The sequence below is a fragment of the Ailuropoda melanoleuca genome, chromosome 4, assembly GCF_002007445.2.
Source record: "Ailuropoda melanoleuca isolate Jingjing chromosome 4, ASM200744v2, whole genome shotgun sequence".
NCBI classification, from domain to species: domain Eukaryota; kingdom Metazoa; phylum Chordata; class Mammalia; order Carnivora; family Ursidae; genus Ailuropoda; species Ailuropoda melanoleuca.
Window position 1 is genome coordinate 123,955,876 of NC_048221.1, and position 22,940 is coordinate 123,978,815.

The 22,940-nt window shown below is 52.6% G+C and overlaps 1 protein-coding gene and 1 long non-coding RNA gene across 8 annotated transcripts in view; one reads left to right on the top strand and one right to left on the bottom strand.

Moving 5' to 3' along the window:
* OTOF (otoferlin) overlaps positions 1-22,940 on the top strand; it is a 95,018-nt gene that overhangs the window by 42,372 nt on the left and 29,706 nt on the right. For 4 of the 7 annotated variants that reach the window (XM_034659782.1, XM_034659785.1, XM_034659779.1 and 1 more), the window contains 5 exons: positions 826-1,007; positions 7,618-7,662; positions 14,064-14,137; positions 15,868-15,994; positions 16,465-16,519. In XM_034659782.1, the coding sequence (XP_034515673.1) occupies positions 826-1,007; positions 7,618-7,662; positions 14,064-14,137; positions 15,868-15,994; positions 16,465-16,519 (483 nt within the window). The remainder of the gene's footprint in view (positions 1-825; positions 1,008-7,617; positions 7,663-14,063; positions 14,138-15,867; positions 15,995-16,464; positions 16,520-22,940) is intronic. The other 3 variants (XM_034659784.1, XM_034659786.1, XM_034659780.1) reach the window with 1 other exon arrangement.
* Positions 10,902-14,073, bottom strand: LOC117802046. Its single transcript, XR_004625062.1, has 3 exons — positions 13,971-14,073; positions 12,642-12,763; positions 10,902-11,054 (listed from the first exon to the last, which is right to left on the bottom strand). It is a non-coding gene; the product is annotated as an uncharacterized LOC117802046 (long non-coding RNA).

Here is a 22,940-nt window from a genome sequence, read left to right on the forward strand (position 1 = left end):
AGTCGAAGCCTGGGCATTTGGAAGCCTATGTGCCAAGCGAAGGCTGCCTGTGTGGGTTGCAGGAGCAAGTCAATCCCCAAGCTGTGAGGAAAAGCAAGTACAGCTGGGAGACAGCCTGACACCCACGCAGGTTGAGGAAGGGACTAGAATGAGTCTTCCCTATGCACCGGGGAGACACTAGAGCTAAAAGGAGGTAAGTGGCCCAAGGACCCAGAGCAAGAAGCCCGGCCAGGATTCTCAGGTGCACAGACAGCCTGGGCCCAGGTTTGGGGCTCCACTTTCCCCCAGAGAAAGGCCCAGGGTGACCCCCAAGTCCCTCCTCCAGACCAGGAGGGCAGGTGTCAGATGAGCAGGAGGAAGTGCCAGCCCCGGGCCTCTGGAGGTACCCAGGCCTCTTCTCCTAGGGGCTCAGCTCCTAGCACATCTCCAGCCTCAGGAGCGAGGGGCGGTCAGCCCTGCTCCTGAGGACAAGGGGGCGACTTCTGCGCTAGGACCACTGAATGATCTGATTATGTATGTGGTGGACTCCAGAGCCCCTGCAGTCTAGACTCAACTGTCCAGGGTAGGCCCCCTACCTTGGGCACCAGGGAGGAGCAAAGGACCAGGAGCCAGAACCCACGAAGTTGACTGGGTCTGTACTTCTCGATCTTTCTGAGCGTCGGTTTGCTTGTCTGCAAAGTGGAGGTGTGGGGAGGATAACACCCAGCTTGTCTTCCTCCAGCCACTGAAGGAAGTGAAAGCACTCTGTCACCATCACAAAGCGGCGGCATGCACGAGTTATTGCCCTCGCGTTCCCCTGCTCACCACCCACCTCTCTCCCTCCAGACCGTCCTGTGCGTGGAGGTCCGGTATCAGGCCACAGACGGCACGGTGGGCTCCTGGGATGATGGAGACTTCCTGGGGGACGAGTCCTTTCATGAGGAAGAGAAGGACAGCCAGGAGACAGATGGGCTGCTCCCTGGCTCCCGCCCCAGCTGCCGGACACCAGGCGAGAAGAGCTTCCGGAGGTAACAGGCCAGGCCCCCTGGCTGCCCACCACCCCCAAAGACACTGGGAGGATGCCTGGGGCTTGGTCCCCCTCAAAGGCCCCTCTTGGCCTGACTGGGCTCAGAGTCCAGAGCTGAGTTGCTGGAGAGACATATAAGAGGCAGGAAGGTGTTTCTACAGTGCCCCGCACACTTGTCTCCCAACCCCAGGGCTCACCTGGGACTCAGGGTATCGGGAATCAGGCTGAGGGGCCAGGCCTCCTACTACCCTGAGGGAGTTCTGGGAGGATGAGCTCTAACTTGAGGGGAAGAGGCTAGACCCCCCCCCAAGAGAATGGGTGAGGCAGACAGGAGGGGGCCCTAACCTCTCTGGTCCAAGACGCGGACATGCCAGGCCAGCCCCTGGCAGCCTGCCGTCCACCCTGGCCTAGTGGAGGCCCAAGAGAGAGAGGCCTTTTCCTGCCAGGCGGAAGCCAAAGGCCCGGTCAGAACACAGCCTCTCTTCTGTTGAGAAAAATGCATCCTGACATCCTGGCCCCTCAGTGTCTAGGACTCACACCTGCAAATGTCCTGCCACACACAGGTGTCAGGATGCTCATTTCAAAAGCATGGTTTTTCCAAAAAAGGAAATGCAATTATATTATTCTCAGAAATCAGAGAGACAGACTCTAAGTTAATAAAATGTGGGCCATAGATTCCCAGTTTATTGGGAATAATGTGTAAAATGCAGGTAAGTCAATGATTTTAGTCTAAAGTTTTAGAAGAGATGTCCCCTCCCTGTGACTGCCTCCCTCCCACCTCCTGCCTTCCCTTTCCAAAAAAGTGTCTTTGGTCCCTGTTCTGGAAAAACACAGATTCTGAATCAGTGCAATTGAATTGAGAATTGTTATATTTTTATGAGACAAATATGCTTTTCTTCTTTGTACTTGAACCACTCCCCTCCAGCCACACACACACACACACACACACACACACACACACACACACACACTATACAAGCTTAAGACCCTGGGAGCCAGGTGGGGAGTAATGGTAACAAGGTCAAAGGAACCCTGTGTGTGGCAAATACACAGAGCCTTCCACTCTGGGCCAGCCAGGGAGTGGGGCGGCACCATCCAGACCAGCTGGGAGCCTGTCCTTCTTAGACTCTGGCAGGCCCGGTGGAAAGGGCGTGCAGTTTGGCCCCAGGAGACCCAGGTCTGAGTCCTGGCTCTGCCTCTTACCAGTCTTGTGACCCTCGGCCATCACATACCCTCTTCACTGTCTTTCCTAAACTGTAGAATGCGGCCCAGAGCAATGAGAACCACCCCCCACCCTTTTGATAGGAGAGCCAGGAGGACCGTGGAGGGACAGGCTGTAACTGGGGTGCCGAGTGCTACCCCATGTCAGGGCTGATGACGAACAGGTTCTTGGCAGCTGAACAGTGCAAAGGGTCAGGAGTTGGTCTGGAAATGGTGACAGAGGAGCAGGGGCCCAGTGGGGAGCCAGGGAACACACACAGAGGGCACCATGTGGTCGCAATCCTCTGTCCCCACGTAGGAAAGAGCTTGGCTTGGCTGGGGCTGTCAGAAACTGCATCTGGGCTCTAAGAAAGGGCACAAGATTGAAGCTCGCAAGGGCCAGCAGGTGCAGGGAAGGAATACTGGCCCCAAATCAGGAAGCTAAGTTCCGTTAAGTCCTATCCTCGCTGCCACTAACTAGCAAAGTGACTTTGAGCGAGTCACCTAGCCCTCTGGGCCTGTTACAGGAATGGGTTGAACATCCTGGCTCCTCTCTAACTGTGACATCCTGAGGGACCCAGGGACACTCTCAAGCTCATGGGTAGCACCCACATGAAACAGCTCTCTGGGAGCTCTTGACAGCAAGGGCTGCCCTCCCTGGCTCCTGTAGCTCAGGAAAGCTGAGCCAGTTCTTCTCTCAGTCCTAGGAGAGCAGGCCGGGAGGCTGACGGTAGGGACAGGAGTGCATGCAGAGAGCGAAATGGGGAGCTTTGGTCCCCAGACCTATAGAGGGCTCCTCTATAGAGGGCTTCCTCAGCCGTGGCTGCGCTTTCCCACCTCTCCCTGACCTTCCCGTGGCATGTCCCAGCGCAGCAGCAGGAAGCCAGAGCAGGAGGAAGGGTTTTATCCGGGACTGGAAATTGGGAGAGGGTGACAGCCACAGTCAGAGCCCGTTGTCATCCAGATGCCCCTGCCCCATGTTGGACCATTTCCCAGCTGCTGCTGGGGCTGCCGGCCCTGACACTGAGAGTACCTTGGAGACAGTGCCCTTGCCAGGCCTCACCACACAGCCAGCAGGGTGGGTGTGGGGAAGAGGTGAGAACATTCGAGGAGGACGCTTTGGTGGTTGGGAGAAGGTGGAGCTGCTTTAGAGAGTTTGGGCTTATCCTACAGCTTAATTCTGGCTGCCTCCATGGGGCCTGTGAGCTCTGGGCCAAGGAGCGTGGGTGCCGACAAGAGCCTGATAGTTGGCCTTGAGGCCCTAAGTGTCATGTCTCACCCTGGTCACATAAGTGCCAACCAGCCAGGCCTGTCAGCTCTGGAACGTGGTAGGAAACCACCGTCTTCTGGACCAGAGAACCCTCCAGAAAGGCTTTGGCCAACAAAGGGACAGGAGGAGAGGATGTATGTGCCTAGCCTCTGAGCCCCAGGGAAGTCTTCCCCACGTCTGCCCCTTGCCCTCCATCTACTCCTGAAAAGGCCACCCCTTTGCAGATAAAGGTGCTCAGTCTATCAAGTGTCTCTCTTGTCTCTCCTCTGGCCCATCACCAGCAACAAGGAAACCTCATTGCTGGCAAACAGTGGTGTCTCACCTGGTCATCTGGAGTCATGGGGGTCTGGGGTGAGAGTCCACTCTTCTCTGTCTGCAGTGACTCAGTAGGGTGCTTGCTGGGGGTGGGGGTGGGGGTGCTGGTGGAGTGAATGGACAGGAAAGAGCCTCCGCCCCAGACTGGTAGGGGCTCTTCCATGGATGACAGAGGAGGCCACTGTGGGGAGGTCCTGGGGACCCCACACCTTTCCCTCTAGGTTCTGAGCCCCCTGGCTGGATTCCAGCCATCTGTCCTCACCACTCCAGGAAAGGCCTCGGTAGACGCTCCCCTTACCTAAGGGCACTCACTCTCAAGGCCTTAAGTCTCTTCCTGAAAATTTCTCCCAATTGACCTCAGGAAATGTGTGCTGGCCCCTCTGTCCAAGCGTGCCCCCTAACCCAACAGCAGCAGCCTATTAACACTTTGCTGCCACGGTTCCATCGATCTCAGGCTCTGGTCAGTCTCGTGCCCTCTGAGCCACTCTGCCTACTTCTCTAGTCTCTGTCCCAAACCAGGGGCCCCTGATTTTGGCCAGCTGTCTGTAAAACACCATGGGAGTGTTCCAGAAGGCCATGCAGTGCCATGGAGAGCACAGGGCTCAGATCCCAGCTCTGTTCTTTGGAGCCACACTTTCGCACCTGTAAGAGGGCCAACCCTGATGGCCCTCAGGAGCGTTAGGGTCACATGAGACGCTACGTGTGGGTCGCCCACCGTGGTAGCTGGCATGTGGTCGGTGCTCAGCCAATGCCTGATTCCGTCCTCCTTCCTTTCCAGAGTCTCCGTGTCACCCATCCAGCTTCCACCCTGAGCACGATCAGACCTTTGGGCCCAGGCCCTGTTATTAAGCTCCCCCTCGGCTCCAGCCACCCCACCCTGGACCAAGGGCTCCGCCAACGGTGCTGCCAACAGCCGGAGCTTCACAGCAGCCCGGGCCCAGGGCGGGGTCTCACTTGCTCACGGGGGTCCCCTCACCTCCCATAGCTGTCAGCATTGCAGAGAAGGACTGAATTACCAACCCCATGGGCACTTTGCTCTCAGAAGCACAAAATCAGCGTTCTGGGCCTTGCATGTCAGGGTACACCTGCCCCAGTCTCTGAAGGGAGAGGAGACCTTGGCCCCGAACACGTATGCGCACACTCACACGTGCCGGGGTGTTTGCACACACTCCCATGCATGTATGTTCTCTCTGTGTGATGCCGGGGTGCTGTGCTCACCCCTGGGTTCTGGGCTCTGCGGCGGCGGTGGCTCTAGGAGCCACATCCAGAAGGACAGGAAGGAGCCCCAGCTTTAATCTTGCAGCTTCTCGTGGGGCTTTCCTGCAGATTCCCTCTATTCTGTGACTCTCTCTTCTCATCTTCTCCACCTGCCTGGCCCTCCTGCCCTCCATGGCCCTACCTCCTTCTGCCCAGCGCCCCTGCCTCAGAACGTAGAGGTTCCTGTTGGGTTCCTCCCTGCTGGGTCTCATCTTGGGAGAGCAAGGGGGGACCACTTTTCTTGTTCTTCCTATGGATCATTCCTCCACCCCAGCAGAGGTCCATGGAAGCTAGTGATCCCCCACTCCTGTACCTGGGGTCAGAGGGCAGCAGGATATCCCCACAGTGTGTGTCCTGGGGTGTGCATGGTGTCAGTACAGCCAGCCTCGCCCCCAGAGTGCTGCTTCACCAGTTCCCATGACCTCTTCCCTGCCTCCCTTCACCAGGCTGAGCTCGAGACGCGGGAGCTCTCACACAGCGTAGAGGAGCCGGGGTCAAGGCCATGTTGGGATAAGGGGTGAAGTGGTGCTAGGAGATTCTTCTCCAGTCCAGCCACTCCACCCGAGGTTGGGTTCCCCTCCATCCCAGGGCCGAGTGTTCGAGTAAGGCCTGGCACCGTGAAGCACTTGGGTCCCAGCAAAACCTAGAGTTCCCCACAAGCTGCCATATTGAATCCCCCACCCCGTGGCTGCTCTCAGTGGCACACCCAGAGCAATGGGGACAGGGTGTGAAACCAAGGCTCAGAGAGAGAGGATGCTGGCTGAGACACAGAATTTACCCAGTCGGGGTGGGACACTAAAAACATAATGTGGACTGTAGGAGGGAAGTCAGACGCGTCCCGGGCTTCACTGAGAGGGCCCCTTGCAGCAAGGCCAGAGGCCAGTTCACATCCCACCCCTACCGCTCCTGGCGGAGTGACTGAGGGCAAGCTGAGCACAGAACCTTGAAGCTTTATTATTAATGTTAGTTGAAGTCCTAATAGGAGTTGTAGTATTATCTTTCCACAGGAAGACAGTCCATTTCCCTTCTCTATTTCCACACTTGGACTGTGGGCCTGTGTGCAGCCCCTCTGTAGGCCCAGAGGCCTGGAGCATGTGAGGAGGAGGCGTGGCACGCATGGGCTAGGCAGTGTGTGCTGGGCCCTGGGCACTGGTGCATGATAGGCCTTGGCCTTTGTTCTGTGCCTAAGCGGATCCCCCCCTGGGCCAGCCTGCCTCTCTGAGATTACAGGGCAAAACCCAGAGGGAAGGAGAAGCAGCACCACGTTTTATTGTTCAGGTGTATAAATTCCATCTTCCTGTTCCATCCTTGGCCAATCCTCGATGATACAGTTCCCCCTGTGGTTCCTCTATTGCAATGCTTTTCAGATTTTACAGGATTAAAGAGTTCTTTTAAAAATAGTAAACAAACTTCCCGCAAAACTTGAACCCATAATTCAGAGAAAGGCAGTCCTATTTGGATTAGTGTGAGGGTGGGGCTGGTAAATCTCCCATTCAGCCCTCCTTGTCAAAAGCTCATTGAAGCTCCTGTTCCATTGGAACAGGCCCCATGCAGTTTTCACATGTGTCCCAGTGGGGGCCCACAGCCCACGCTGGACCTTCCTGCCCCCAAGACCAGCCAGGCCTGGGGCCAGCACGGGGCTGCTGAGATCATCTCCCTTTCTCTGCAGTGAGCTGTTCTCTGATCAGCTGATTTTGACAGCCAGTGACCTGGCTGATGTTGACTACTTTGAAAAGAATTACAGACCGACCAGCTTGCCTAATGGAAAGGGTCACTGGCCAAAGCTGGACTTCAGCCATGATCTAGCTAGGCCTTCGGTTTCTGAGCTGTCAGGGCTCAGAAGTTTTGTCTACCTGGGCAAGGCCCGGGCCAATGCAGAACAAGGAGAGGAAAAAAATCACTAATTTGTTGTCTGCTTTTTTTTCTTCATCCTCATTGCCACAGCATCAGGGAAGCATTGAGAGAACATTCCAGAAGGGTTTTTTGAAAGCCTCCCTAAACAGGGAGAAGAGCACCATTCTTACCCTGCTCAGGGCCCCAGAGTGGTAGTTCTCTTACTGCCACATGCCTAGAATCTTCCCGGCCCACCTTTCCTCTTGGAGGCCCTCAGAGCCTGGGAGCTGGCCACTCCGTTGGAGGAGATCAGGGGAGAAGGTGGGGAGATGCAGGGTGGCCCAGGCCTGGAGGGTGACCAGGCTTATCTAACCTTGCTTTCCTTGAGGCATCTGAGACCCACACTAGAAAGCACAAACCCTTGTCTGGAAATGGAAGAGAGCAGCTGATACCCTGAGGCCTTCTCCCTCCTCAAGGCTCCAGATTCTCCTGGACTTAGGGTTGGGAGAGTGGCCACCCAGCCCCACTCCCGTGACTAGGGCAGAGCCTGGGACCACCCAATCCTTGCCCAGCATGCTTAGGTTGAAGTGAGAAGCTATGGGGTGAGGGGTCCCTGGAACAAGGAGGCCCTTGGGGAGTGGGTGGTCAGAGGGCCAAGGACTAAGTCTACAAGTGTCTCTGGTCCACACCCTCTCATTCACATCTCCTTGTCTCCTCATTTCTTCCCCCTACTCAGCAAAGGCAGAGAGAAGACCAAGGGAGGCAGAGATGGCGAGCACAAGTAGGTGTCCCAGGCCAGGGCGGACCCCATGGGGCCCAAAGGCTCCTCACCACAGGGTGCCGATGTCGGGGTGGCCCATCTCCAAGGGCATGGGTGTGGGCTGCCCTGGTGGAGCCAGCACCGGGGGATGGCAGGGCAAGGGAGGTCTGTCCATCTGACCATGGGGGGGAGGGTCGGGGTGGGGGCTGGCAGGTGTCTGGGCCTGCTGATTTCCGCTCCCTCCTGTCTCCTTTCAGTGTCTTGACTCTTCCTCCACTTCCCTGTTCTGCTCTGCACCCATGGGCCAGGCCCTTAGGCTTCCCTGTGAGGGAGGGTGTGACTGAAGGCATAGGAGTGGGGAGGCCCAAGAAGCCAATGGCTGCCTCCCCCCTAAGAGTCAAGGCAGGGCTGGGCAGGTGGACATGCAGGCCTGGAGGCCCAGGAGGACAGACTCTGGGCCCGGAGTGGCCACGGGGTGGCTGGAACATGAAGCCCCAGAAAGCCTAGGGGAGATGAACAGATGAACACCTCTGCTTTTCCTCACCATCTCCGTCCCCCGAACGGCTTCCTACGGGAGGGAGAGATCAGGGGCTGTCTGGGAGAGCAGAGAGGTAGGGAAGCCAGGTGAAAGGGGCCACAGGGGCTTAGAAAGGTTCAAGGCTCAGGGCTGATGAGTAGGTCTCACAGAGTCCTCCAGAAGCACATGCCATCCCAGGAACTCTCTAGCATCCTGGGGAATTCACAGGAGCAGTAGTAGTCAGGGCTGACCAGCTGAAGAGGGCCTCTGGGCCACAGCCCTTTCTTAGAGATGACAAACCTGAGTCCCAGAGAGGGGCAGTAACTTGCCCCAGAATAGGAGGAGAGCTAGGACGACAACAGAGGGAATTTAGCTTCTGACCCAGAGTTTACAATAGACCTGGGGAGTTGAGAACACTTGACTATACTCTAAATTTAATTCAATTCTCCAAACACACTGACGCAAGCTGAAAAGCCAAGCATGTGGTCTTTATTTTCCAGATAGGGAAACCGAGCTTCAGAGATGTTAAGAGATTTGCCCCAGACTGTGGTGCCAATAAGCTAAAAACTAGGTGACATGAGGACGTCATGGGGACGCCAGGATTGTGCCTATACGGATCTGGGGTGGTCAGCACGGGTGTGGGCTGAGACCTCCGCTTGTGTTGGGACCCCCGGGGACTCGCCGTCCAGGACTTCAGCAAGAGCTTATTGAGTCCCAACTCGCGCTTGTTACACACGAGCAAGAGCACAGCCAGGCGATGGCACTGCGTGGGGAAAGTCCAGACTGAGGAGTGTGTCAGGCTCTGCGCAAGGGAAGAAGCGCAGGCAGAGCTCATGCCAGGCTTGGAGAGGGAGCCAGAGAGCTGAATCCGGGGGGTGTGAGAGATGATGCCGTGCCGAGCTGGGAGTCGCTCATAGGGAGAGGTTTCGAGGGGTCAGGCCCGCATGGACGCTTAGACATGAAAGGCCTACAGAGGAGGTGTGAGCAACCTGTCCCTCCCCCAGGCTCTGTCTGCAAGTGGCAATGCTCTAGGGCCCTCCCTGGTTTCCAGCTCCCAGTGTGTCCCAAGCCAGACCCCCAGCGACGCAGACTGGTCATAGCTGAGGCGCCTCACGGGGCAGCCACATGGTAGCCCCGCAGAAAATGCTGGTTCCCTAGTGTTACCTGATCCGAATCTCTTGTCATCTCCAGTCAACACGTGGGATAAAGTCAACTGGCATTTTTTATTCTTATTTTAATGTGTAGGGCAGGAGGAGGATTGAAAGGGGAGGGAAATGAGATTGCTAAAAAGAGATTATAAACAAGTCGAAACTCTTTTTCACCTGGGAAAGTTTTAAAATCAGTTTTAAATCTCTGAAAGGTTATCATGTGGCAAAGCTGGCTGGTTTGGAGCTCCCCTGAGGAGAAATCAGTGGAGATATGTGCAGGTTGCAGTAGGAAAAACCGGAGGATTCTGCCTTGAAGGGGCTCGTGCTTCCCGTGAGTCCGTGAGATGCGGAGAGAGGTTCTTGTGGGGAGGTGGGAAGCCTGCTGCCCTGATGCTGTTTGCCGGAGTCTTGCAAGGGCTCGGGCAGCAGCAAGAGCTGAGGAACCTGCTCCCTGGCGAACCGTGCACCTCAGTACGCAAGGGCCTCCCGAGCCTCCTGCTTCCCCCAGGGCCCACGGGCAAACAGGCCAGTTCGGGGACAGGTTCTTGTATGAAGGGTCGACCTGTCCTGCCCAGATGTGGGAAGCTCTTTGAAACTAACTGAAATTCAACACGCTGAAAAACAACCCTACAGCCTGTAATTATGAAATTAGCTGTACTTGGGGCAGGGGCACTGAAAGAAATAAACCCACCAAAGGGGCACTTGGAGCACATGCCCCCAAGTTGGGAAAATGTGGCTGTTTCAACAATGCAGAGAGCCAGAGACCTGTTTCTCTCGGGCAGGAGTCCCTCCTGATTACCTGAGGCCTGAGCTGGTGAGCCTGGATTGTGAGGATTGAAGGCCATCTCAGGGCAGAGCCGTGGGCAGCCAGGCCTGGAGTCCACGCTCAACACAGCACTCCCTCCAGAAGAATACAGAGACCTGAATTCGTGTAATGCCCAGCTCACTGCATTTATTTTGGCCAATGTTCCCAAGTCATTCTGAATACCAAACTCTCCCCTGGGGCCCCAAGTGCGTCCCCCAGCCAGTCCCCCAGCCACGACATCCTTCTAGATCTGAGCCGTGGAACCAGCAAAGAAATCATCAGGTCCAGAAATGAAAAAAGGAGTTTACAGAAGAGTGAACTAATATTAAAATCTTTTCTCTAGAGGGTAAGAGTGGTCTACATTGTTACATGCATATCATTCTGCCTGCAGTGAATCCAGCAACGGGGAAGCCCAAATGTGGCCCTAAATCCTCAGAGCGCCCACAGAGGCCCACCTGCCCTGGCTCCTGCTTCTGTTTTCCAGCGGCCAAGAAGGAGGAGCCACTCGGTTGCAAAGTAGTTTTTCACTGAGTTGATGACTGGCTTGTTTTCTTTGTCTCTTTCTCATCGCATGGAATCTTTAGTAATCAAAGAACTCAGACCAAATGCAGCATTTTATTTAAAAACAAAAACAAAAGCTCAGTACACCAGCGCACCAGTCACCTAGTCAACAAATTCCACGTTTTGGAAATCTAAGTCTCTAAGACCAGTGGATCGTCTTCGGCAATCCCTGTCTAAATTAGCATTCATTCCAGAAATCACCTTTACCCTTTGCCAAGAGGAGCAGGCATGCTGTTTTCGGGAAGCGGTGAAGCAAGAGGAAGAAAAGGCTGCTTCTAGAATGAACTTCTGATGTGTCGTCAATCAGAAAACCCAGAAGGGCGGTGCGAGCCGGTGACATCACGCTGGACCGCACGCTGTCCAGATGACCTGAAGAGCAAGTCTGGGAGAAAGGAACAGGTGGAAAGCCCATTGTAAGAATTCCGGAAATTACATTCACCCTACACATTCTGCATTTTTCATTATGGGATAAATCATTTTGAGATATTTCCAGGCACAGAGGATTACCACCGGTGAACCCGTCCACCTGAGATGCTTAAAATTATGCAGGGCCTAGGAAGAGCATTTTCTCCTGTGGCTTCAGGGTACAGTGGAGAAAAGTAGGAGAGTATAGGTTTTTGGGGGGTTTTAGGTCTCAATTTTTGCTTCCAAATATGTTTATTTTAAGGAAGAAAGTGACTTTCAAACTCAAGGGTCATAACTGCCTAAGGGAGGCCCCAAGCCCTTTTCCACTTCGGTGGGTTACTTGGGACCAGCATCAGAAAGCCACAATTCCCTGCTACTTGAACCCCCTTCAGGCCTCAGGCAGCAGATACAGACCCTGTGCCAGGATGCCAAGTAGCTGGCTTCTCCAGGCAGAGCCTGCTTCGGACCCAACACAGTGCTTTGACCTACCATCTCAGAGCACTTTCCCAGGAGCTTTAGGGCAAGGGGAACAGGATGGGGGAGGAGGGGCAGCCCGAAGGGGTGAAGGGTAAGGAGCAGGCTGCGTGTGATGGCATCGTGCAGGTCACACACAGCATGGGGCTGGGGACTCTAAGGAAGGCACTGCCCAGAAATGGCCAAGAAGCGATTGTACAGTCAAGCATAGGGCCGTCCAGGAGACTCCTGGGTAATCCAGGAGAGCGGCAGTCAGAGCAGGAAGGCTGGACAGAATGGAATCCCAAACACTGAGACAGGAAGCAGAGTGAGAGCCCACACTAGGCAGGCAACCTGTTTCAGGGGCCAGAGGGTGCTCCGGACCAGTTCCCCCACCCTTAAGGCCACCAGGCAGGGAGCAATCCCATGGGGGCTCAGCGTGAGCCAGGCAGGATGGTCCTTTCTCACAGCCACTCAGTTGTTCCTGATGAGGTCATTGACCTGTTCAATATTTTGTCACCAGCCATTAACCTTCATGGCAGTCTCTTCCCAAAATGCACTGAGGCTGAGATAATTTGTGAACGAGCCCCTTCTCTGTGAGTAAACCAAGGCAGTCTGTGGGACTCATCACAGACGGCATCCCGATCTGCAGCTTGTGCTGGCCCATGGCCCACACCTACACCTATAAACACAGGGCCTGGTGATTCTTCACCAAAGTTCCAAATGGTCAGGATGGGCTGTCCACTGACAGAGAAGTGCAACCCCATCGCACTGAGGGGCAGGAGTTGACGGCCTAGCAGGCAGGGGCTCTGCTGTGCTTCAACTCCAGTGCTCCGAGCCTCTGAGTCCTTCCTTGGGTTGAATGAGGAAAAGAATTGTGTCCCTCCCAGGATTGCTATGAAGATGAAATGAGCAAACATCTGGAAAAGCCTTTGGCCCATAGTAGGTGCTCAAGAAAAACTGGATAATCTCTTATTGGCACATAGGTATAAACCTCCCCTTATTAGAAGAGGAGAAGCTTCCTTTCACTCTCCTCTGTTGCGATGTTCCAGACAACATGATGCTGGTCAGTGCGGACACATCGGTGTTACCCCAGCCTTCCTTCACTCACCTCATGGCTTTTTAGGAAACCACGCATACACTGGTGTTTTCTAAGCTGTGAGCTGGTACACACGGAGGGATTCTTGGTTGCTCTCTCACTGGATTGCAGACTCACAGCCCGCCATGTCTTGCCTGGGTGTAAAGAAAGCAAAGAAGAGAAAAGAAAGGCCTGGGGTTAGGGTAGGGCCAGATTTGAGGGAATGAGATTGACCCCAACCCGGAGTAGAGGGGCTTGAGGTTTATGGCCATCCCTACGAGGACAGAAAGGTTTTGCCCAACCTCACATTACCTGGTATAAAGAGCAGGGGGTCTTGGGAACCATAGCCAAGGCCCTGCAGGGAGATGTGTGACCCAAAGGTGGGTGGGCTCTGCTGCAGGCGAGCTCAGAGTTGCAGCCTCCATCTCGCCCCACCTGGGCCTACAGGATGACAGGGCTACGCCCAGGAGGAGGAGAATGGGAAGAGGAGGGAGTCAGGTATCCAGCTCATGCAATATTGATGGGGTAATGGAATATTGCACTTTACCCCCTACTGATCCAACTCCGGGTCCCACCTGGCACCAGGGACCTCAGGCTCGGCTGCAGGGACATCACTGAAGGGACACTGACAGCCCTTGCCCCCTTCCCTCAGCCCCCCTGACTGCAAGGCCCTTCGCCTGGGGGCACAAGGCCACTCCAAGCCAGAGAAAGAGGTAGGAACTATGGAGTCTGCCATACGTCCTTGGGGGTTGGTTGAAAGGGGGGACTTCATAGTGAGCGGGGACAAGTAGAAGGGGTGGAAGCCAGCACCAAAGACAGATGGGAAAGGGCTCATCTCCTCCTTTTCACTGGGGACCAAGGGGAATCCCAGGGCATGGAAAGGTTGGAAAAGACAAGGTAGGCTTTGAGCACCAGCGCCATTTGAGAACCCAGCCGCTTGTTTCAGCCACATCTCCCACCTCCTCCTTGGCCTCTGCCCCTCTGATCCTATTCCTGTCCGTCTGTCCTGATGCTTGGTCTCGAGTCATCTGGCTTTCCTTCCAACCAGCTGAGGTGGGGTACACGGACAGGGAGGATAAGCTCAGAGGCATGGTGGAGCTCAGAGCTCTAAGACGGACTGAGGGAGCGGAGATCAGCCCAGGCCCCGGGAGGGCTCCAGTTATAAAAACTGTTCTTTCCAGCCAAAGGTCACCTTCTCTGATCGCTGGGCCCTGGCCTGTTCCTCAGTGGCGTGAAGGCACCGGGAAGGAGCAAGTGGTGGGGTCTCCTCTGCCCTAATTCCCCCTCCTGGCTCCCGCTTCAGAAAGTCTGGCCCCCGCGATATCTCGGGAGAGGCTGGAGTATGAAACTCCTTTCTCTTACGTGTTCTTTCTCGGGTTTTGCTCTCCTGTGTTTGTGTTGTCTTCCTCCTGGCGTCCATCTCCCTCCACCTCGTTCCGGCGGCCCGCCTCACAGAGCCGGGAGAAGTGTGTTCTCGGCCATGAAGCTCGGCAAGAATCGGCCCCACAAGGAGGAACCCCAAAGACAAGGTACGGACAAGCCTGGGGCCATCTCTCCGCACCTGGCAGAGACCAAACCCCTTCCCTCCGCGGGCAGCGCCCCAACAAGGCTCTCCTGTGATTGGCCGGCGAGGCCACCTGGGTGGGCCCTAGCCTCCCATTGGCTGCCGGCAAGCCGAGTCCTGAAGGTGGTCTCCAGGAAGGGGGTGCTCCTAGCACCACGGGTGGGAAGGGTATCTCCTCTGGTCTAGAACTGAGCAGAGCCCTCTGTCAGATGGGCCTGTTCATGAAAGGCCTCTCTTGCCCTCTCTGCTCCTCCCTCCCTTTTTTTTTCCTGCGCACAGAAGCCTGGAGATTGTTCATTAGAGAAGGGAATAACAAAAAAAACGAAAGTGGTTTGGCCAGGGGGAAAATCAGCCCCAGAAAATCCTTACTCAGTGGCAGGACCCTCTGCCCTGCCTTTCCCCAAGCCTTCTCACCAGGCTGCAGGGAAGGCCCCGCCCCGGGGAAGAGAGGCAGGGTGGGGCCTGAGAGTCCAGAGTGGCCTGTGGCCCTGATTCCCCGGAAAGCAGCAGCCTGGGAAGAGGGCAAGACAGCTGTTTGCAAGGAGGCAGGGAGGCCAGGAGGAAGACAGGGGAGAAGGGGATTGGGTAAGGGGGCAGTATGTAGCTTTCTGACCCAGCCTGTTGATCACATATCCTCCTTCAGAGCTCCTGTCTTCCTCAGATCCCCTGTGTGGCCCACTGGCCCCAGCCTCTCTCCCTCTTGCCCCCGTGCCAGTTCTAGCTGTGCCCTTCTCCTTAGATTGGAGAGGATACAGCTGCTGGCTGAGGCCCAAACCTACCGTGCTTCGGTGCTTTCTCGGGACAGGCGATTCTTTGTCTCATCGGACTCATATACATCAGTGACGAGTTAGGTTCTGAATTCATCATCAACTCTTGTACATGGATAAGCTACTTCCTAAGCCTCAGTTTCCCAATCCAACACATGAGAATAGTGCCTATCTGGACAGGACACGGATATGAGAAGTGGAGATAGATGTAGGATGTGCCTGGCTTTGTGCCTGGCACATAGGCGCCTCTCAGTAAATGGTAGAGTAGCTATTGTTCGAAAAGTACGTAAGTATGGATTCTTCCTTCTCTACCTTCTTCCACAAAAGGTATTCAGTGCTTATACAAGTCATAGACAATAAAAGAGTTACGTTCAAGTAAAATAAAAAAGCAAGACTAGGGGTGCCTGGCTGACTCAGTCAGTAGAACACGCATGTGGCGCTTGATGTTGGGGTCATGAGTTTGAGCCCCACCTTGGGGGTACCGATTGCTTAAATAAATAAACTTTAAAAAGTCTTTAAAGGGGCGCCTGGGTGGCATAGTCGGTTGAGCATCCAACTCTTGGTTTCGCTCAGGTTATGATCTCAGGGTCCTGGGATCAAGCCCCATGTCGGGCTCTGCACTCCGTGGAGTCTGCTTGAGAGTCTCTCCCTCTCTCTCTCTCTCTAAAATAAATAAATATATATATATTTTTTAAATCTTTTAAAAAATCATAATTAAAAAAAACAAGACTAGATACAATATCAATTAAAATCACAGATCAAGCTGAGGTAGGAAACACTGCAGATATACGGGCCATAACATTCTAATCAGATGCTACCAAGTATACCCAAAAATTGGCTGTTAGCTTCCTAGATGCCAAAGCAAAAAGGGAAAGACAGTCTCTAGCGCACCATCCAGTCCACCTAACTGGCCTTTCTTCTTCGGCAGATGAACCGGCTGTGCTGGAGATGGAGGACCTTGACCGCTTGGCCATTCGGCTGGGGGATGGGCTGGACCCCGACTCCATGTCTCTAGCCTCTGTCACAGCTCTCACCACCAACGTCTCCAACAAGCGGTGAGTGTGCGGGAGTCTCGCACCCCAAACTGCCTCTGCCCCATCAGGCAAGACCCGCTGTGTGTGGAATTGAGGTGGGGAAGAATGAGGGCTCCTGGCCAGCTTCTTCTTAACCCTACCCCTTTCTTCTTTTCCTGGATGTCTCTCACACCCTGGTCCCTACAAAGGCAGGAGCCTATGTCCAGGTCACTGAACAGCTCCAGGCCAAGGGAAATCACAGAGCTGCCCAGCCCACATCTGAACCTGTTGACCTAGTAGCTATCTCTCTGTCGTTTGTGCCATTAGCTAGTCCTCTCTATTGCGGCCTCTGAGAACAATTAATCCCCATTCTGTTTGACAGTCCTGGAGTGTTTGAAGACCATGATTCTGTCCTTCTGCCCTCTGCCAGGGTCCAACCACTGCCAGTGCCCGCCTCCTCCCCTGCAAGCAGTCCCCTTACACCAGGCCTGACTGTACATTCTCCTTCTCAGATCCAAGCCAGACATTAAGATGGAGCCATGTGCCGGGCGCCCCATGGATTTCCAGGTAGGTGGGGCAACTCGAGGCTGCATACCTTGCAGACTATACTCGAGTTGGGAGTTCTGGCCAAATGTGCATTATAGACTCTATGGTTGCATGGATCTGAGGGTCATAGAGAACCACAAGCTGAATGTAAGTTCCTAAAGTAAGCTTGTTTCTGAGAGTCACTCTTAAAAGTGTCATAACTAAAGAGGTAAAAGCCTACAGAGGAACTTGAGAACTCTGCTTTTGCTGGTCAAAGCGCTCCCAGGGTTTCATTCGTGTCCAGCACTGGACTTCATAAAGTTAGAGGGACCTGGAAAAGCTGTAAAAAGACCAAGAATCAGCAATATCTATATAAAAATTATATATATACAGTTGTACTATTATATACAATATATAATATATATATATAAATACAATTAAAATAAGAACCTCTGAAGAAAGATTTTTTTGGTGTGCTTTTAAATTATTGTTTTTTAATGCCAGAAGTAATGTCAATCCTGGTTAGCCATAGATGTGAGAACGTGGGTGGGTTTTGTATTTCTTTTTCTTCTCCGTGTTTTCTGAAATTAGCACTTAATTTTTCTGTTTCTGTGTTTCTGAAACCGGAGACAGAGTGGCTGAGATAGGGAAGGATTTGAAGCCGTTCTTAATGTGGCCACAGTGCAGGCAGGTTGGGTCATGAGCATGGCTGGTAGCTGCTGAGAGGGGGTCACACAGGACAACTGAATCCCAGTGCAGCCCTCCAAGCCTAGGGAGCCTGCTCCTGAGCTTTGCAGGCCCACATCCCCAATTTTGTCCTTCTGGCAGAGTTGATCAGAGCCTGAGAGACTGAGTTACACTAACACAACCCACAATAGACTAATGTACAAGCCAGAAACACCTAGTGCTTATTTATAAACTGGAAGCAAGAGGGCCCATGGACCACCCATTGCTCTAGACCTTCCCTTAGGGTCTGACAGGACCCAGCTTTAGGCAAGACCCAGCTTTAGGTCAGAAGACTGTGGGCATTCCTAGGACTGAGCATGCTCACTGGTCAGAGGAAACAGAGCCTTCAGGAGACTGAATCTGGCTGCCACTGTATCAGAACCAGAGCCCAGAATCAGAGTGAGCCTCCTCTCCCAGGTTAGAGCTGTGTCTTTTTTTTTTTTTTTAAGATTTTATTTATTTATTAGAGAGAGAGTGCACAAGAGAGTAGGGGGAGGAGCAGAAGGAGAAGCAGGCTCCCCATTGATCAGGGAGCCCAGTGCAGGACTTGATCCCACAACCCTGGAATCATGATCAGAGCCGAAGGCAGACACAACCCACTGAGCCACCCAGACGCCCCTAGAGCTGTATCTTTGATCCTCATTTCCCAGACCCCATGCACACCACCCCATCGTTAAGGACAGTCCCACCTCACTTCCCTCAGGTGATGGTATAAAGGACTAAGAGGCACCTTTCTTTGTATCAGTACATCTCAAGGACATTCCTTGTCTCCCTTAATCCTTGCTTCAGTTTGTTTTCATCCAGTTGGTGACCATCTTTCCTGGTGCTTGAAAATTAGCCCCAGGCGGTGGTTTTAGATAGTCTCAAGCCCTTGGGCTCCTGCTGGGTTTGGGAATGTCACTCCCTCACATCTATGCCACAACCCAAACACAATATCTGAAGACCTCTGAAGGCTTTTGCAGGGGACCGGGCTCAGGGCTTTGCTCCTCTGTTCTCTGAGAATAGGAAAATTCCAAAGGACAAAGACCTGTTCGTGTTTTCAGATACTATTCCTGCTGCGATTGTCACCAGCCTGCCACATAAGGGCACGTAGAAAATGGAGTCATTGTTGATCCTGTTAACATAATTATTTTCTTGAAGGCTTTCTCTGAGCCCGGCACTAGACTGAGAGCTGTGTGTATGTTTTCCATTTAAGTTAACGTAATTCTTACAACCACCCAAATATAGGTGTTACTGCATTTCATAGATGAGAAACTGAGGCACAAGAAGGGTAAGGAGCTTACTCCAGGTCACAGAATTATTCAAAGGTAGAGCCAGGGTTCAAATCCAAGGGTGTCCAACCGAAGCAGTCAGAGTGACTAATTTCTCTCTAATTGAGCCTTTTGGACAGTCACCCCCCTCTGGTCCCCGTTCATCTTTAGCTTACTACCTACTGTTTTTTTTTTCAAAGCTCTTTCCAACTGCTTCCTGATAGAGACTTTTATTAAGGGGACCACATTTTCTCCCTCCAAAGACTTTGCAGACATTCGGAATTGAACAGAACGGTTGTTTATTTAACCTGGTAACGCAGTATTTTCTGACAAGTTCATTCCCATCTCAACTACAAATATGAACACGGTTTGAGAGAGCTGAGGATGCAAGTGTGGACTTATTCTTGCTTCCAATAAATACAACACTGAAGGCAAGAAAACTTACGAAAGGAATGTTACTTTCTGGAGAACTTAGCTTCGCCCCTTGAGAAAGACCTCAGAAAGCACACCCAGCTGGTGGGAGGAGAGGGACTTAGCTGAACTCAGATGCGGGAAGGACCCTAAGGGCTTGGAGCAGTGAAAAGGCCATGGCGTGCCCATCCCCTCTGTTTCTTCTGGTTAGAATGTATGTCACGTGTAAACCCTTTCCTGACTATTGGCATCTCGAAGGCGAGAAGCTGCAGTGTCCCCCCAGTGAATATGCAGCTTCCCCATCAGAGTGAGCAAAGCTCAGCGCTTGGGCAGAGATGTTCTTGGTGGGTCTTGGAATCCTGTGTTCCCCACCCTCTCTTCCGGGCACCGAGACCTAATACATTTTCGCCTCGGTGTCATCTCTCTAACACTGACCCTGGACCCCAGCTTCAAATGCAGTATTGCACCCACTTCCTAGCTGGTCTCCCCGCCCTCACAGAGCCTGCTCCCCTCCAACCTCTGCACCACCACTGGAGTGATCTCAAAATGCCTACCTGATCATGTCACATCTCGCCAGCCGGAGGTGAGGAAAAGGTAAAGGGCGTTTCAGAAGGGCAGCACTGACGGGCCTGCCCCCTGCCATCCCAGCTCCCCAGCACTGTTCTGGCCGCACCGTCAGATCCCATGGAAGCAGGTCCCAGAGTGCGCCGTGACTCTTGGGCTCTCCCAGGACCGAGGCTTAGGTTTACACTCAGCCTTATTCCTTGCGATGGCTTTCATGACGTCACCCGGGGATTAGGTCCCTTATCTTAGAAAAGGAGGGCTGAATAGGTGATTACCAAAGGAATCTCCCCGGTCAGCTGGTCGCTGGATCCCTTTGTGGGTCTGTTTGCCTCCCCATCTTCCGCCCTGGAAAAATCGAGTCCTCTGCTGATGACCAGAGAACAGAAGGAAAGGAGGGCCAATCCCCTCCCTCAAAATTGTTTAATTTTACTTCTATTTTTTTTTAAAGATTTTATTTGTTTATTCAACAGAGATAGACACAGCCAGCGAGAGAGGGAACACAAGCAGGGGGAGTGGGAGAGGAAGAAGCAGGCTCATAGCAGAAGAGCCTGATGTGGGGCTCGATCCCATAACGCCGGGATCACACCCTGAGCCGAAGGCAGACACTTAACCGCTGTGCCACCCAGGAGCCCCTACTTCTATTTTTTTTTTAAGGTTTATTTATTTGAGGGTGGGGAGGGGCAGAAGGAGAGAGAGAGAACCTCAAGCAGACTGCCCGCCTGAGCAGGAGGCTAATGTGGGGCTCGATCCTACAACCCTGAGATCATGGCCTGAGCCAAAATCAAGAATCAGGCACTCAAACAACTGAGCCACCCAGGTGCCCCTCAAAATTTGTTTTAAATTTCAGGTCCAAGTGATATATTTCCCCTCCATATAGCCCCAGGTGGGGTTGGGGAAGCAGCAGGAACGACGTTCCCCTCCCCCACCAACACCATGCAAAGACCTTAGTGGTTCACTTCCAGGGCTCCCCTCCGGGACACCCCTCAGCCAGCAAAGAGCACCCTCTGGAGCCTTTCTCTTCCCACCCCCCACCCTCTCCTCCTTTCAGTCCTCCTTCTCTCCGCACCCCTTTGGGTCCTGAAAAGGAGTTGGGAGCAAAAACACTAGCATCATGGCTGGGCCTCTGGATAAAAAACATAAAAACTAACCAACTGTTCACATTTGGAAGGTTAATCTCCTGATAGCATATCTTATTACCTTAATAGGACCAAACTGTGTCTGTCTACTTCCCAGTCCTGAGTTATAGAATCTTTTTTTTTTTCTTTTTAATGGAGGGGAGATGATGGTTAGTTGTGGGAAAATATAATGAGATTTTTTTTAAGTCTTTGGCATAAAAAATTTCATAGGGGTTAAAACTCTATGAACTACTGTGCAAGAACATTCTGGAAGGACTTCTAGTGTCTTCTTACTCTCTTCACAGTCAACTTCTTAGAACTAAGTTAATTAGCTCTATTTCCTTTTTAGCTCCCTGAAGAAATGGTGATCATTAAACTTCTTCAGAGCTCTGGATTCTGAGCTTCATTTCTTTGGCATTTCAAGTTCCAAATAGAAATGCTTGCTTTCGTAGTTCAAGTGTTACTTCAATTAGTAAATGTTCGGTTTCCAGTTCTGTATACTTTCTTGGCAATGTTCTCATTGGCATTGAAGTTTCTATTTTTCTTAACAGCATTAGTTTCAATGTACGGATTTTTCTTGGCCTTCAGAATATTTATAAGACTTTGATGGACACAGTGGATGATAATTTCCGTGGTTATTTTTTTTTTAATGAAAAGGGAAAATAATTTTCTGGAGTAAAATCCTATTTAGAAGTTGCATCACAGCACAGCGATTGAAATACCAAGTCTCCAAGATGAGACGCTTTGTAAAAGCAACCCCCACAGTTTCATTTGAAGAATGAGCTGAGGTAAATGCTAACTCTAGTTTAGCACAGGCTCTTTTGTTAAAATACAAGTGTGAGAGAGTAAAATGGATCATTCATAAGCATCTACGGGACCCTACCTACTTGGGAGATTTTGAGAAGCCATTTATAACAATAGCTCACATTTTCTAGAACTTTCTACTGTGTATGAGACACATTACCTCATTTAGCGTTTCTATTATATGGATAGATGGTGTTTCCACATCTAGCTCAGTGAGCCTGCATGGTGGCCTCCTCTCACACCTGGTCATGTACAGGGTCTGGGGCTCAATGCCAGTCCAGCCACCCCAAATGTGTACCTCTTTCTATTTTGTCATGGCCTCCCCAATGGGGACCGACACCTCTAAACCCAAAGCAAGAACTGATAGCTTAAAATAAAGGTTCAGGAGCAACACATGGGTGGTGCAGTCAGCTAAGCGTCTGACTCTTGGTTTTGGCTTGGGTTGTGATCTCAGGGTCGTGACATCCAGCCTGGTCTCGTAGGGCTCCGTGCGCAGTGGGGAGTCTACTTGGGACTCTGTCTCCCTCTCTCCGCCCCTCCCTACCTCTCTCTCTCTGTCTTTCTCTCAAATAAATAAATAAATCTTTAAAAGGAAGGTTCAGAAAAGGTATGCACACATACCATCCCTCCCCTGCCCTGTATACATGCACAAACATTTGTTCAGTGAACAAACAAGTGAAAAGAGGCTTCCCCGCATAGAAGGAAGATTCCCGGGAGCTGGGCCCCAGCTGAAAAGACACAGAACACACAGAACACACAGCATCAAGCCAGCAAAGATGGCCCAGGCTCCCAAACAAAGAAATTTTTAAAAGGGGGAAACCAGGAATGTGGAAAGGGGGCCAAATTCCAGAAACACAGAGAGCTCTCAGAGGCCACAATCTTAAAATGAGAGATGCCAGAGCAGGAAATTAAATGCACATTAATGAAGACTTAGAAAGCGTAATCCCTGAGCTCATGAAACCCGGAAAGTGGTTTGCAGCCCTCCACGAGGTGGAGCCACGGAGGCTGGGGGAGCACTTGAAATCACCGGGAGCTTTAAAAATACAGATGCTTGGGGGCGCCTGGGTGGTTCAGTCGTTGGGTGTCTGCCTTCGGCTCAGGGCGTGATCCCGGGGACCTGGGATCCAGCCCGCATCAGGCTCCCTGATCCACTGGGAGCCTGCTTCTTCCTCTCCCATTCCCCCTGCTTGTGTTCCTTCTCTCGCTGGCTGTCTCTCTCTCTGTCGAATGAATGAATGGAATCTTTGGGGGAAAAAAAGTACTTTCATTAAAAAAAAAAATACAGATGCTTGGGTGCCTGGGTGACTCAGTTGGTTAAGCAACTGCCTTCAGCTCAAGCCATGATCCTGGAGTCCCAGAATTGAATCCTGCTCCCCGGGGAGTCCACTTCTCCCTCTGCCCCTTCCCCATCTCGGGCTCTCAATCTCTCTCTTTCTCTCCTCTCTCTCTTTCATTCTCTCTCTCTCAAATAAATAAATAAATAAATAAAATCTTAAAAAAAAAATACTGATGCCTGGCCCCACCTGCCCAAGGTTGGACTGGCTTGGTCTGGAGTTTGGCAGGGACACGAGTGTCTTTAACCAGCGCCCTCCT